The sequence below is a fragment of the Gavialis gangeticus genome, unplaced genomic scaffold (assembly GCF_001723915.1).
Source record: "Gavialis gangeticus isolate Ggan-Ray unplaced genomic scaffold, GavGan_comp1, whole genome shotgun sequence".
NCBI lineage: Eukaryota > Metazoa > Chordata > Crocodylia > Gavialidae > Gavialis > Gavialis gangeticus.
In genome coordinates, this window is record NW_017729025.1 from 142,086,561 (window position 1) to 142,103,601 (window position 17,041).

The window sequence follows — 17,041 nt, forward strand, 5'->3', positions numbered from 1 at the left end:
AGAGTGGTTTTTCTTAATATGCTAGTGCAGTGGTTTTCGAATTGTTTTCCGTGGAACCCTGGGGTTCCCTGATAGGTCATCAGGTAAAATGGTAAAATGTACCATTGTAAGGTGCATTTTATGCAACCTGGCACGTTTAACAGCAGCAAGGAAGTTAAAATGCATCTCTTTCCTCACAGTACACTCTATTAAGAAATGGAACAGCTTTCCTTGTTACTTTATTTATTATTTAATTATTATTATTCAACATCGGACAGAATAAAGCACTAGAAGTAGCATAACAGGGAAACTATTGTACCATAAAAGAGACAAAAGAGATGCCTTAATAGGTATTTTCCATCTTTAGGCTCTAAGAGACAACCCAGTCAGCTAATAACAGTACTAATGCATGCTATCCATTTACTCAGGAAAAATAATGCTACTCTTACAACAAGCAGGGTTTGGAACAAAGAAGCAACTAGCAGAAAATATCAGTAGACTATCTGTACAATTCTGCCTTCGGTTTTCTCTCTCTAAACCCTCTTAAATTTACCAGCCGATACATGACAGGTTGAAAAAAGAATTTGTTCTACAATATCTACTCATTCCTCATTCTTCATATATGGCTTTTGTTTAGGCTGATGAGAAGTACATGCACACAATGAAAATTACACTGACTCATAGTTTTCATGCATTATGGCTGTATTCCATCCTCGGTCTCAAAGGAAGCAACAACAAACAAGAGAGAAAGAAAGGGTTAGTACCACACAAAGGAAAAGGAAAATGTTATTTTACTTGTTTTTTGTTAGATCTAAATGATGAATTGTAAACCACCATTCTTTTAAACATCTCTTGGGGCTGCAAAAGAAAGAAAATTGCCAAACCAGACATTAATTTTTCCCTGTAAATAAAGATTACTTAACAATATATAATTTATCTTTATTGCATATAAAGGTCCCTGACTGGTTCTTCTGTCTACCAGGGCTAATTCCATGTCAAATGGATGTACTTAAGGAATTTATACTTCTCCATGTGAGAAGGACCAGAAAAACAAATACATATCTCCATGGCACATGATTTCTTCAAATCATATTATTTGGCTATACTTCCCTCAGTAAATTTTCAGAGGGCTGTGTTGAGTCTATGCTGCAAGACTGCCCTCAAGTCAAGGAACATGTACTAGGCAAAAATGCTGCAAAGTATTTTGAAAATGTATGGATTAATGACAGCAGAGCCTTAAGCATGCAAACTTAAAACTGCCTCCTCTGTCAAGGGATTTCCTATATTGGAGGCTGAATTTTACTGAATGGCCATGAATTCTTTGAAGAAAAGGATAATCAGAACAAGGATGGAGGTATTGTTCAAATGTTTCTGCTTTACAGATTAGTTCCATTTGAGTTTTTAATTTTGAGCCTTATTTTTGGGAAACTATTCTGTTTCTTACAGATCAAATCCTGTTCATTTTGAAGGGGTTATTAATTTAACTCAAGCAGATTTTTCCTCTACAGTATTTTCAGCTAGTAATTTTAAAATACTCATTAATAACTGTTAAACCAAATATAAAAACAGCACTATTTACATTTTACAAACTGATTTCATACCTAGATTAATTTTAGCAGGTGGTAGCTATAGTTTGAAAGGATCTCAAATACACAATACCATACGAAATTCCAAGTGTTTTTGAGAAAAGACAGAATTGGGGAAATAAACCATATACACACAAACCATACCAAATCAGGGAAACAGATTTGTGTCTTCTTTGAAATAAAAATGTGCTCCTACAAAATAGATTAGGACATCATGTATTTTTAAATTCAGGATTGAATGTTAACTAATTTTTCCATCACCAATTTCACTGGATCAGTCAAAAAGGACTAGGCTTATTGTGAACATCTGGCCAGATTTTCAACAAAATTGAAAATAAATAGTTAATCTCTTCTGGGCACATGCATCTTCATTTTCAGCATTAGTGTTTTTGGCAGAAGCACCACACTACCAAAACAGAGGAAAAGCTGAAGCGTTAAAAGACAATCAATTGCCATACAGCACACTGCAGAAGAAACAAGGGTCTTTTTCAGGTTTCATTTCCCTCCATAGTACAGAAATGAATCTTGAATCCCAAATGAAGAAAAGTGAAGTAATACATTTTTCCTTCAAGAAAGCTATGTCAACCAAAGGAGGAGGGGAAAGAAAGAAACTGTACCACTAGCAAATGCATCAGAATCTCTTCTTCTATGGGATGGGTGTTTGAGAAAGATCATAGAAAAGTAGGGCTGGAAGGGACCTTGCAAAGTCACCTAGTCCAGGCCCGGCTCAGGTGCTCCCCAGGAAGGACCATCTGTGGCTAAACCATCCTAGGCAAGTGTCTGTTTAACTTGCTCTTGAAGACTTCCAAGGATGAAGATTTCACAATTTCTCTAGGCAGCCTGTTCCAATGCTCGACCACCCTCAGAATCAGGAAGTTCCTCCTAATCGCCAACCTGTATTTCCTCTGCTGCAGCTTGAGGCCATTGCGCCTGGTCCTGTCACCTACAGCCATACAGAAAAGCCTGTCTCCATCCTCTCATTAATTGCCTCTCAGGTATTTGAAGACTGTTATCAAATCACCAGCTCAGACTTCTTTTCTCCAAACTAAACAACACTAGTTTTTTCAGCTTTTCCTCATAAATCATACCCTAACCCATCTTTGTTGCTCTGCACTGGACTCTTTCCAAACTGTCCACATTCTTCTTGCAGTGTGGAGCCCAAAACTGGACACTTCTCCAGGTGATGCTTCAGCAGGGCCGAATAAAGTATAAGAATCACTTCTCTTGACTTGCAAGAAACTTTTCTGTTAATACAACTCAGTACGCTGTTGGCATTTTTTTTTGCAACAAGAATAAACCATTGACTCATACTCTGCTTACAGTTCACTGTAACCTCCACAGTACCTTCTGTACAGTACCCAGGACGTGCCATGAGTTATAGCAGGGAGCTGCACTTTTGCCTGAGCCCTAGGTTGTCTCTTTCCTTGTCTTTGCTGTCAACTGCACTTATCATCACGTAGCTGCACTATTTGTAAAGAACAAAGTAAACAAGGTCTTAAATACTTCAGCTTTCTCTGCATTGTCCATAAGCAGATTGCCTTCTGAATTCTGTAAGGGACCTATGGTTTTTCTTTTCTTCCTTTTACTTTTGACGTATTTATAGAATCCCATTTTGTTCCCTGTATATTCCTCACCAGTTGCATATCAAATTGCTAGTGAGAAAATAGCAGGTAGAATGGCTTGCCTTAGTGAAACTCCTCCTACTGTATCTAATCACAACAAAGGACTACAGCTCTCTGCACCAGACTGAACAGTTTCACCACGAGCCTTCTCTTGCCCTTCTTTGTAGAGCCTCACAAGCATACCATTCCTATTGCTACCAGACTTACATAGGCTGAGAGTTACCGAAGCCTCCTTTTGAGATTCAACTCCTATGAATGTTTTTCCACCCATGAATTGGAATAATTTATATGTTCATGAGCAGCTGGAAGAGTTAGAGTTCCTAGTCTAAATATAATTAATGTGATAATTGAAGTAAGAGAGCCTCTCTGCTTGGAGGCTTGCTTCCTCTTTAATGGAAGGCATTTTTGCTCATGGTCAGCAATTTTAAAATAATAATAATAATTATTATTTCTCAATCACTTTTGGTGATATAACTAATGGGTTGCTTCATTAATACCCATTTGGGCTGTTAATTAATCCATCACCATTAGTTTCTGATGACTTGTGCATTATGTAGGTCTTACTAATCAAACCATAGTAGACATTTTATATGGGAGGTCATATGCAAGAAGAGGGGCAAGGTATTAGAAAAGAAAACCTATTTTGCCTTTAGTTGTTTCACATATTTATGTGAAGGAGCTGCTGAACTTTTTGTACCTCCCAGCCTTTACGTGAATCAGGAAAGACAATAAACATTCTTCCCTCTGCACAAAACTAAAAATAAATATTTAAAATTTGTGGAATTATGGCCTGTATACATTTTGCCTTCTGGAGCATAGAATGGCCTGCTTTTTTTTTTTTGATTAAAAAAAGATTTCTTCCTTTTTCACACTTTTAAAATAGCTGTGTAAGCCCTACTTTATAATTTACGATGAACCTAGCTACAACCAGTACAAACAATCATAACAAACCAAATCATAGTAGCAAGTTAGAGAGTGAAAGGACTGAAAAATGCAATTTACAGTGCAATTTACTTTTGAAAAATCAGAAAAATATCATATCAGAAAAATATGCACTCCTTCCATCTATGAATTCCCAATTAGTTATAAGGCATCTTGGGACTAAAGGAAACTGACATCTGCAACATGATAATAGTTTTGAGATTTGGAAAATGTGTGTGTTTACATAATGAGCAATATGAATGGTCCCTGTGGAGGCTTCTAGTTCCTGAAGACTCATCGAAAGCAGGCAGCTATACTATTTGAGCATCCTTGTCATCTTACGTCAATGCTGCGTGCTCACACAGTAAGTTCTGTCTCTTACAGAGCAACAATTTTATAACTGTATGTTCTACCCTGTTTTTAATGCTGGATGAGCAACCTCCTGAGCAATTTCAAATTGCTTTGGAGAGGACAACAAATGAATTAATGATCTATTTCACACATTCCAAAGCTAAAGAAGCTTCCATGAATACATGGGCAACTGGTGCCTCCCGAGTCAGGGGAGCACCAGCAGGGAACGGCTGGCGGGGGTGGGGGGGTGTGTCCACCCAGTGGCCTGCCGCCATGCCACCAGTGGACCCAATTCCAGGGGGGGCACTAGCGCTCTTCGTGCCCCCCTACCAGCAAGAGTCCTTGCTCTCACAGGGGTACTAGTACTCTTGGAGGGGGAGGGGGCACGTGCCCCTCCATGACCCCCCCTACGTGTTGCCTATGCACGAATACAATTGAAAGGAATATGTTGACTGGAAGGATCTTAACTAGTAAATTATAAACTCATGCGAGGGCAGAAATTGATGTTTGTCTTGTAAAAATCAGCTTGCTCAATATTGTGCATAGTAATTTCATCCCATGTATAATAAAGCAGCCCTCAGCAGACAGTCTTTGGCAAAACCAATCATTAAATGGTTACTGCATCTGTTTTACTAACTGTAATGCTGAAAACTCAGACAGAAGAATAAATTATTAAAGGAGAAGCCTCAGTAGAAACAAGCCATTTTCATAAAAGACATGGTTGGAGCCAAAATGCACATTAACTTTGAAGAATTCGGTATTCATAACATGAGCTTGTAATTAAAAGAAAGGAAATGGGACATTTTTCACTATTTAGGAGACCTTCCATTGGCTCCAAGGAGGATGAGATTACACTGGCTCCACTCATGCTGTCAAAAAAGAAGAGCTGCAACTCTAATTTATGCAATAGGATTACTCTCATGAGGAAGTGCTGATAATGGTGTCAGATGTGGATCACCAGTTTTTACTCAGGTAGAACTTACATTGATTTTAACTGGAGTTTTTTCCCCAAGTAAAGACTTTAAGGTTAAGTCCTCACCTTCAAAATTATGCATGATCTCTCGTGCTTTAAAAAGAGCCCAAACTTGCAGTCCTTGCTATAAATATTTTTTTAGGAGAGGTGCAAGATTTGGATAAAAGATTTTTAATTTAAGGCTGCTTACAGATGTTAAAAAACCCAGCACTTTACTTTAAACTAGGTGCACTCCTATGCTGAGCCCAGCACATGCACATTAGTTGGACCCGGCTCACCCAACATTGGTATAGATCAGGCTCTAGTGGGGCTTTTTTAGTGCTTTTATCTAATAGCTGATCAGCTATTAGATAAAAGTGCCAAGAAGCTTGCTGAAGCACCCAATCTATACAGATGCTGCAGAGCCGGGTCGAAGTAACACATGACTTCTTCAGGTAAAGTGCAGGGTTTTTTGATTTAACGCCTGTAAGCAGCCTAAGATCTTATCTTGATTTAGATTTAAACCAGATAGGAAAAAAATAATTTATCTGTAATTTGCTTAACAGGAAAAATCACATGATTAGTATACAGCAGGGTACGATTTAACAATGCATGTATTTTTCCTTGGGAAGAAAAGAATTATTTTATGTTTTATATATTTTAAATATGCTTATGTTTCCTTGTAAAGGCAAAACTTAACATTGTTAGCTTCATCACTTATAGACTTTATTTAATTTTTGATACATGAACACAGAAATGCAGGATAAATGTTATGTATAACCCCTGCCAAGAATATCTACAAGCCATATGAGGTAGAGCTTATTACTCTGAATTAAGATGAAGCCTAAAAATTGCCTTTGTAAGAAAGAGACTCAGTCAAGAACCAGATGGAGACTTTTAGTACTTACCTCTATTGATCACTCAGAAGAAGTCAATGTGTGTTTGATACACAGAAAACTTTGACCCTTTGAAGACAACTGAGCAAGAATAAACCTCACAAAATTGCAGCACTCAGGAAAAATAAAACATTCAAAAGGCTTACCAGGGCCTCGGATTTGATTGTTGGCCTGACAATAGAATTAGACTCAGGGTGCAGCATGACTGGCTTAGAGACTACTGGTATCCCTGGTCGATGCTGGGTAGGTGGACTTGGAGCAAACTGCTATAGGGGTTCAATTTAAGAACATTATGATTGACAATGCATTTTTGTAAACCAATCATTTAAACAGAGACAATGCAATTACAATTGCTTCAGTGCTATGAACTCATGGCCACTAGTATATAAAGAAGTTTCAGAGGTACTTAATCTGACCTGTAATGCTAACTAACCAGAACACAGTATAATTACTGTTATATTTTAATAAATTACTTGTTTTCCTTAAACTTTGAGTTCACCACAGCAATGATGGAAAATTTTAACCTTGTATTTGGCACCTATCACATAGAAGCAACTAACTGATCAATGAGGAACAGAAGAAATTCTAAACCATGACTATAAACACATAGCAAGTTTGAATGGGAATTGTGAAAGTATTACATTTCTGCTCTAGGAAGGTGTGTACCATGATCCTTTAAGGAGAACTTTACCAGGTCTGTAATTACAATTATTCCACAAGAAGTATTTTAAAATGACTTATCCTAGGACTAAGTGCAAACATTAGCTACACTAGTTAGAGTCCCTTGGCTCTACAAAATACAGTAAATAACCAGAGGCATTTGAGGAATAATCATCTGGTACATACAAGCATTGAGCCTCATCCTACATTTTTTACTCAGGCAAAGTTCCCACCAATGTCAATGGAAGTAATGAGTTCAGAATGGAACTCAATGGGTTTAGCTCCTGAATCAGTCCCAGCAACAGTCAGCCTGGTTGACATTTCTTATAGGAAACATAATGGATCCCATATAGGAGAAGCTGCTACTATGAGAATTATATGAATGATGTCTGCTAAGCAGGTTACAACTGCCTCACCCCCTACACATTTTGTAACAGAAAAAGGGAATATTTTTAGAATTCAGAATAAAGAAGTCATAGACTTGGGTCTTTGAAACTCTTCATGGAAATTTTAGGATTACCATTATTAGAACGACATCTCTGGGAGCTGCACACTGCTGAGACTAGACTCTGTAGAGTGACCTAGTGGAGAACACTCAGATCTTGAGCACCTTTGAATCAAAGCCAGCATGGATAGATGCCAGGCATATGTGTTTTCTCTCAATGTGGAACTTTCTACTATACCCTCTTAAGAAACTATTTTGGAGAGAAGAAAATTAGTTTCTGTTTAATTTGTTCATTGCAAGCTACTGATGTTTGAGATGTAAAGACCTGAAGAGGATAGGAAAAGATTCTACGCTAAGTTCTTGGAATCACCAAGGTATTCAACAGTTCCTATCACTGACAGACCTTTCCCAGCACAAGATCCTGGAAAAACATCTGCACTGCTACTTTGCATAGACACTTCACATAACTGCTACACTGCACCGAACTTTATTAAAGGATCTAATCTAACTAATACAGAACAGAGACACTATTTTCTAATCAGATTTATGGCATCCATTATACCACATTTCCTGGTAAGCCTGTGGGTGTGTAATAAGGGCTAGTGTGTCAGCTGTGACTTCCTTCATCTCAGTCCTGTGAGCTGAAGGATCTCTGTTCTTGCTGGTCCTGGGAGAGGTAAAGATTCTCCATCAATGCCTTCTCTTCTACACAATATCTATATGTACTGTCCACTGACAGTGGAAGCCCGTAACAGATTCCAAATATGTCACTTCATATAACGATTGATCTAAACTGGGCGCACATTTTGTTCTGGGTTTATTCAGCAGTAGCAGCCAGTATGTTTCTATTACAATATGGAGTCTGAAAGGGAAAACTAACTGACCATCTGTAGGGCAGCAATTGGTGAATTCTGCATGGGAAGAAGTTGAAGAACCACCTCCATTAACATGATACTCATGTATTACTGGAAGTTTTGTTTACAGATTTGACCATCTTTTCTGAGGACATGTTGCTTGTAATACGACTTAATCTCTAGTTACCTTCTCATTAACACAATCCAAGTGTTGTCATATTATTCTATATTCAACTGTAAAACTAACACAATTTGTAATAAAAACACACAGGATTTTCTTATACATGTGCTGTTTGTCTGCCCGGACAGAAACATGCACAGAACACAGGCTACACAAGGAACACACCTGTTCTAAGCTTATATTACTAGAAGACTTTGAAATGTGAAGCTTCACTCTTGAGAGGGTTTTTTTTTAATTTTGCGGGCCAGCCCTACCTCTGCATATATAGGTGATATTACAGAGTAAGTATCCTATAAATGCTGTGAGTACCTTGCATGAAGCCACTTGATAAATTTTAAGATATACTGGGCATGCTTTTTGGTGATAGAATCAGACCTTGCACCTATTTGTAGTCGCCATTATTTTTAATTTCCTTGAATGAACATTGCACAGGAAATTTATAAAAACTACATGCATGCTTAAAAGTACATAACATACCAGTGAACTGCTGGATGCAGGTGTCATTTTGCTGACATGAGAGGTGTTTCTTAAAACCTAAACAATAATAGCTTTAGTACAGGGTTCTCACCATAAAGCTAATTATCATACTTATGAATCTCAGATCAATTCTTAATTTATCCATGAACAGTTCATGGACAAAGAACATTTAACAGGCAATTTCACTCACATAGCACTAGCAAGCAGCAGGCAAGACTTGAAATTAAATAGGCCAGGGAAGAAAGCTGCTGATACTGATAAGATCTGGAAGTCTATTTGAATAAATTAAAAAAGCATACTTGTGAGGCCACAACAATAAATCTTTTTTTTCCATTAGCTTTGGCTAGGATAATAATACAACATTTTTAAAATTGGATAGATTTATTCAGTAAATCAGAAATAGCTGAGTTAATGTTTTTAGAAGATGGGATACAACCCCCCGCAACTTTTTCTTAACAAAAAAGTGTGTTTCACCACAAATATATGAACTATGCTGTTGAAAAAGTAATCAGCAACAATGGGGCAGATTCTCAACCAGTTACATGTGTGAAACCCTGCAAAGACAATTGGATTACGAACATATAAAGAGAGTTGGCTTGGCTTAATATTGTATGGACTAAGAACTAAAACCTCCTCTTGGATCCACACTTTATTGATTTTTTGAAAATAAGGCAGCTTATTTTGCTGCTTAATGAGGATTTAAAAACCTAACTTCAAGCATCCATTTTTAAAAGTACTAGCCCAAATGTATATCTTAATTGCCGACAAGGTTCTCTGGGTAGATGTGATATCTTTTATTAGACCAACTAAATATCTTAAATCACTAAAATTAGATATATTATCTACCTAAGAGTTCTGCCAACCTCAGAGTTCTTACACACTACTTTAAAGCATCTGCTATTGGACACCCTCAGAGACAGAGTACTGGAACAGATGTCCAGTTCTTAGGATGGGTCCAGTCTGACCAGTCCTATGTTTCTTTTTATATAGGAATTTCCTATTAACATCTATGAATCTATGAATGTTAGGGCTGGAAGGTACCTTACAAAATCATCAGGTCAAGCCCCCCTGCACTTGGGCAAGAAAGATTGCTGGGGTCACATGACCCCAGCAAGGCAGGTGTCAAGACACTTGTTGAAGATCGCCAGGCTAGATGACTGTACCACCTCTGGGGGGAGCCTGTTCCAGATTCTCAGCACTTGAATCGTAAAGTTTTTCCTTATGTCCAATCTGAAGCAATCTTCAATCAGTTTGTGCCCATTATTTCTTGTCTTTCCCTGGGGTGCCTTGGTGAGCAGATGGTCCCCCAGGCCCTGATGTATGCCCCTAATATAGGCTGCCACCAAGACCCCTCTAAAGGAAAGCTGTCTATGTTTAGGCAGGAGGTAAGGATTTTTGTGGGCAATATCTTTTATTGGACCAACCATGAACAGCTGCAACATCACTTAAATACTACCACTTCTAGATTTATGTTTTTCATGTTTTGGGGGGACATGTCCTATCTGTTTCCTTTACTTGATCCCTTAGTTTCCACCTAATGTCAATGTGTTACTGAAATTTCAGTATAAACTGTCTGTGGAGTGCCTCATTGATTCATCTGTGATTATAACAATGATTCATAATTTGCTCTTCCAATGCAATCCCATTAAACTGATTTCCAGGGAGAACTAACAAGTCATTTTGATCCTCTGTGCATATCCTTCCCCTGCCTGACTGCAATATATCCAAAATCATCATTATTCCATGTGATCATGCAAAAAACCTCACAGCAAACACAATATATAGTTTCCATGCAGAAAGTGTGCAGAAAAGTGTTATAATTCACTCAAACTATTTGAAGTTAATATGAAATATTTGCAGAAGTTTCTTTTGAAACAAAAATTCAGTATGTACCTGATGTTACAGTCCTTAAAAAAGTAGAACACTGTTATAATCAAGTCACAGAATGTTTTCCCTTTCACAATGGGATTCAACGTATGACTTTTCTTTTTAAAGAGAATTCAACATGGAAGATCTTTCTTTGGGGTGAATCCAGTGAGTTCTCAATAAGAGAGCAATCAGAATATTTCCTCAGAAAAATTATATCTTTTGTTTTCAAAAAGGGAAAACTCTTTGAATTTGTAGTAAGATTATTTAAGAACATTCCTTAAAAAGATCACTACTACTGGTGCTCAGCTGAGATTAAGAAATAGTGAATGCCTGATTTCAAGCTAAATGTTCTTGTGCATTACTGAGGAAAACAAATCAGAGTTGCATTTAAATAAAGTTATCTAGATACAAATCTTCTACTCTACACATACATTATATCTACAGCAGCTAGAAACAACAGTGCTCCTATTTTTTATAGCTGGGAGGATTGGTTTAAATGTGCCACATGATTTCTTAGCATTTAAAATTTGTTGGGTAATGGGGACAAACGCACTATTAGCTCATGCATTCTGCACATTTTTTTTTTGCATGCAGCAGATTTAGAACACACACAGAGGTAGATTCTCCACTTGTTATTTGTACACATTGCTATCATGAGGTACATATATGCAACAAGGGGAGAAATGTAGTCAAATTATACCTTTGGACTTTGTAAGTATGTCTGTTCACTATTCTGAGAGCTAACAGGATCAAAAGTAGATCTTCCATTGTAGTTTCTGGCTTCATTCAAGAACTCTGTGGGGCCACCAGTGTAGCTGTGGTTGCCCACTCTTTCTTCTAAGAGGATGGGTGGTGGATGAAGAGATTCACTAGGCGGAGCAGACAAGGGGGCAGGTGGGGGTGGTCGAAGAGGTTGGGATACATGCATCCAAGCAGATGATGAAGTCACCTGTGAAGCTGCAGAGGATGAGGGGGTTGGGCCTCTTGAAAGTGGAACATTTGATGAAGGAAGTGGATGAGCTGCAGATGATGCAGAAGGTGTGTGGGGTGACGGAGGGGGAGGTGGGACACGTTTCTTAGGCTTGTCAATCTCGTCTAAATTAATATCATCAAGATCTGTGGTATGAAGCTGCAGGCCACCTGCAAACCTCCGCATTGATGTGGCAGAAGGAGAAGCAGAAGACCGTCCACTTGTCAACTAGTGTAATGACAAAAGAAATCTGTCTTAACTGTGCATCTTCTCATGAGGGGGATTCTCAAGAAGCTAATGGCATGTGCTAAGATGCAACTAATTCAGTATTATAAGCTCTCAGGTTCTTATTCACAAAATAGGCACATATATTTTTCTAAAGCTTTTTTATATACAGAAAACCCTCCCTGGTATTTCAGCTAAAATGCACAGAATGCTGTAATAACTGCAGTTTCGAAAAAGAAAAAAAACAAACTGACATTTCAGAAGGTAAAACTATAGCATAATCACAGAAAGCAAAAGTAAAAATCTTGCTTTCCAACAGTTTTTTTTTTTCTAAAATGGATTTCTAGGCAATTAAAAAGCCATAAGGCTGGAGAAATGCTTGTAAAGGCTATCAATAAGGAGAGCAGGATTGAGAATCTTTAAAAAGCACTAATGTTTATGAAAATTAAAATAGCAGGGATTTCAGAGTTATGGTATCCTGGAAAATTCAGTTGTGCACTAGAAGCCCCTGTATGTGCCAGAGTACATTCACCTGGATGGCATGTGTGATGTAGGTGAGGTCTCAGATATCTGAGTGTGGGTGTGTATGTGAGCTGTATATGGGAAAAGGACACATGCTTGTCATTCTTAGGGATTTTCTGCTGTCTACATTCTTTTATGATCTATGCAGCTGTACAAGGTCTAGATTGTCCGTACAGAGCATATGCTGTTGAGGGGCTTATGAACCAGAGAGCAGATATAGGAATTACAAATTTTGCAGAAGTGAGTAATTAATTCAGATTTGAGGGATTCTATATGTATATAATTCTGGTTATTACCTAGAGGTCAAGCTGTTTCTGAAAGTCCAGTCAGCCAACATTCTCTTTTATCCACCATCTTGTGGACTCTGATGAGGAGTGACTACAGTGCCTCTATAGAAACTGAGATATGTATCCTACTTGTATTTGATTGTACTTCTTTAGGTGGATCTCTGAACAAAAGAATACTCTCAACTAAATTTCTCAGTACCAAAAGATACCACTATCATATTAAAATTGACATCTCTTTAGCTGATCAATAATCCCTGGGCATTGCTGCTGTTTTCGTGGATGTGTGCTACCTAGTGGTAGCTATGCTGTAGAAGAGTTGTTAAAAGCTCAGCTATGTTAATTCATTAGAAGCATCCTGTTTTGCATTTTTATATCAGTTTAATTTGTTCAGGTAGTAATAGACTAATTAAGTGGTAGCACAACTATAGTACATTAAGCCTATCTTGAAAAAGGGAGGCTTTAACAATGCATGTAAGTTTGGCCCCAATATCCTGCTCCCGCCATTTCTACCAGTGAAAGACAATAAGATCCACCAGATGGACACAGTCAATACTGAATGCTTGAGGCATCTTTAGAGAATCCCAACCCTCTCATGCAGACCCTATAAAGACTCGAACACTAGAAAGCCACATGGCTTTTGAGCCCAGGGTCAGCATGAGCAGAGGACCCAGCTGCTCTTTGGAACTTGGTTCCAAGCTGACCCAATAATAGCCAAGTGAGAATCTCTCAAGGTCCCCTCTGCGGTTGCAGTTCCTCAGTTTTCCCCAAGGGAACATAACAAAAAGCAGCTTTCCTGCTGAAGCAGCTGTGCTGGGAGGAGAGCCAGAGCAGCAGGATGGTGGGAAAGCCTCCCTGGATGTAGGTCCCTATGGTCATAAGGCCACAAGCCTACTTTCTCTATCCCTCAGTGTCCTTCTCTTTGAGGGGGAAGAGTTGAATGAAATGCTGCAAGCAATTCTTGTGGTGTTTCTTAAGCCTCTCCTGTAAGTGTTTTCAAGGGATGTGGTCTAGCTGTTTGTTATTCTTTGTTCTACCTAGTACTAGGATGCATTCAAAATCCTGAATATCCAGGATATCTTCTTTAAAGCAATCTTACCCGAAAAGTTCATTAGAAGATGTGGCAAAATCCTTGTATCCAGCTTCAATATGGCTTTTTTCCAGCTACTCTAGCATAGTCGTCTAACAGTACACTGAACTGTGGTCATACTGCTTTTTCAATGGATATAATATGGTCAAATTTACCAATGATAATATATTTCTCAAACAAGACAATCTCTATAAAAACTGTGAGTGTCAAACAGTATGTATGTCAATCTTTAACAAACAAAGCTAAAAACAGAAAGAATGGGATAGATTCTGCTTTGTTACACTGTGTGAAATCTGACTGAGTTCACAGGAAAAAATACAAAGGCATTCAGTTATTGCAATGATGAATAAGCAAGAGCTTGTTTTTACCTCAGGAGACTCATTCTCCACAGAGGAAATTTGTTCTAACCGTGTCTGACAAAGTCTTTCTACCCAGTGTTGCACTTTTTCTGATTCCTCTAAGTCTTCTCTCTCTGTCTCAGAGACCTTAACCATATCAGCATTGCAGAAAAAAAGTTACAAAGATAGTTACAACACACATAAGTTTCAACATGGAAAATGTACTTTAAAATCCTTTTTGCAAAACTGCTTATGCTTTGGTAGTTCACTTCCTCTTTCACTTGTTCCAATAGCCTCATCCGTGAAAACCTTTACGTGCACCAGTGGAGTAATCTTTAATCAACTGGACTTCTCATTAGGGTGAGAACCAATCTCATAAACTAGGAAGTGCAGGTTCACATCAATATGTTTGCAACAGCACAATTAATTTTCTTGTACGTTATTTAAGTCTCTGACACTAGAACATATTCTCTGGTAATTATAACCCCATTCAAGTCAGAGTTAGGACAGTAAAAATTTGACCCATTGTCTTTTTGACATGTCAAGAGGATACACTTTTTTTTTTTAAACTTATAAAAATTTAAAGCCTTAGGTAAGATCCTTCTATTCAAATAACCTAAAAAGTACCACTTCCTTGTTTTCCATTTCTGCTGACTCAAGGTTCTATTTTTCTTAAATTTGTCATATACTTATTTTTAAATAATTGTCACACCTTTAATGTTTACAGTTAGCAGAGTTTTATGCTTTATTACTTCAATTTAAACATTCTCTTTGTATCCTTTTTTCCTATTAGAAATTCTTTACTTTCTACAATTCTCTTACATGAAATTCCCATTTTTCATCTTTGTAGGCAGCTTACTTTCTGGGCAACAAAATATGAATAAGTAGGAACCTACCGAATTCATGGTGGAAGTGGACTGTGCGGCAGCTCCTTTAATCCTGCAGGTTCCCCCATGTGCACCCCCCCATCCCCATCTATTGGCAGAGGGGCCCCGCCCCTTGCTCCTGATTGGCAGGGAAGCAAAAAACACAGTTTTAAATATGGCACTGTTTTTGCCTCCCAGCTGGTCAGCAACAAGCAGCAGGGCCCACCAGGGCCCCTCAGCCCATCAGCAACAGGGGTAGGAGGGAGGTACGCAGGGGAACCTGCAAGATTTAAAGAGTTGCCACACAGCCCACTTCTGCTGTGAATTCGGTAGGTCCTTATGAATAAGAAAAGGAAAGTGGTGAGCACCATTTCCAGCATTTGCTTGGTACATCTTCTCTGATACAAGGTATACTGAACATCCATAATTGGTTCTGCTGAGGTACCACCCGCAAACAAACAAGGTCCCCCAGTTAAGCAACATATTTTAAATATAATAAATAAGATGCATTTTAGTGAAATAGGATCCTCACACACATGCACAGGGCTGGAAGGGGTGGCCTGGAGGTATTTGCTTAAATACCTTACTTAGTTCGGGCCAATATTCTTGTTAGAGTCAAAAGGGGGTTTTTCCTCAGTAAGGAAAGCAGGAACAAGAAAGAAATTGTAAAGAAACATAGCACAGAGCCTATAACAACATACCTCTTGTACAAGCCGGTTAATTTTCAGCTGTTTTTCTCTTTCCAACATCCCTTCTTTTTCTTTGGCAAGTTTTTGCTCAAACTCCATTTCCTTTTTATTTTTCTTCTGCTCACACATACTGTCACTCTTTGATTTCTTTTTTTCTTTCCCTTTCTGGGAAGTTTTTAATTACACAAAAGTATAGCATGTATATTTAATAGTAGTTAAAAACACCACAAACTTTCAGCTTCATTGAGCCTTCAGATACATAAGCACCTGTCTTAGAAGAATTAAATTCTCTGATACATGAGATGAAATTTGCCTATTCAGAGAGGTTGTATGTCTTCCTGCATAGGTCAAAGCAGTTAAATATTGTACAGGAGAGGAAAAAACTAAAGTGTGAGATATTTGGTTTGAAAGAAGTGCTACACTATTCATAAATTACTTCTTTTTAGTAAGTGCATGATACTATTCATTCCATCCAGGAAGAGCACACACTAACTACAGATGCTTCCTCAGCCTGACAAAGGGTTTGTAAACCCAAAAGTTTGCTAAGAATTTTTTTCCAACTATTTATTTGGTCTCATAAAAGAGATCAGACCAAAGAACCTTGTCTGATACAATAAAGGCATTTACATGATAGGTGCTCATGTATTACAGGCAGAAGTGAAAACTTTGTAAAGAGGCTTTCTTGCTTCACACAGTAAAAATACTACATGACATGCATACTAAGAGAGAAAACACACAGTTGTAAAGAGAAATTTCAGTCATCAGAGGGAACTGAATCACCCCCAAGCAAGGAGACTGTGGTGAATTTTAGGGATGACAAATGGATATTTGTGGCAGCCAAAGGATTAAAAGGTACCTCATATGTCCTGACCCCTTAAAAATAAGTGCTAATACTGTACAAAACGATCCTAAAGCTTACACGTTTGAGAAAAAAATAGTCTCTTATAATACAATGGAAACTTTCAAATAGAAGCTCTGAAGTTTGTATCCTAATTGTCTTAGATGAAACCTGTAACCTAGCTGAGAGTTTAGTGACTATCAGCTGGCTTTGCCAAGGTCAACTGGTAGGGCAGGGCACCCCTGCTGTGCTCCAGTGTTCATGACCGAGGTGTAGCAGAGAGGAATTGATTGGCTTGCTACAGGTAGGTGGCTTCCAGTGCAGGAAGGGACAGGGCACCAGGCTTGGTTGGAAGAGTACAAGCAGTATACTGAGGAAAGCATAAGCTGTTCCTCTTCTCGGCCAGCAGAACTTCTCAGCAGTTTT

At 38.2% G+C, this 17,041-nt stretch overlaps 2 protein-coding genes across 4 annotated transcripts in view; both read right to left on the minus strand.

Moving 5' to 3' along the window:
- Positions 1 to 17,041, minus strand: part of USH1C (USH1 protein network component harmonin) — a 111,456-nt gene that overhangs the window by 24,951 nt on the left and 69,464 nt on the right. The window lies entirely within an intron of this gene.
- LOC109299133 (harmonin-like) lies at positions 109 to 16,296 on the minus strand. Its single transcript, XM_019519672.1, has 6 exons — positions 15,790 to 16,296; positions 14,253 to 14,369; positions 11,494 to 11,991; positions 8,925 to 8,981; positions 6,454 to 6,573; positions 109 to 837 (listed from the first exon to the last, which is right to left on the minus strand). The coding sequence occupies exons 1-6, from the start codon at positions 15,904 to 15,906 to the stop codon at positions 766 to 768; spliced, it is 981 nt and encodes a 326-aa protein (XP_019375217.1). The 5' UTR covers positions 15,907 to 16,296; the 3' UTR covers positions 109 to 765.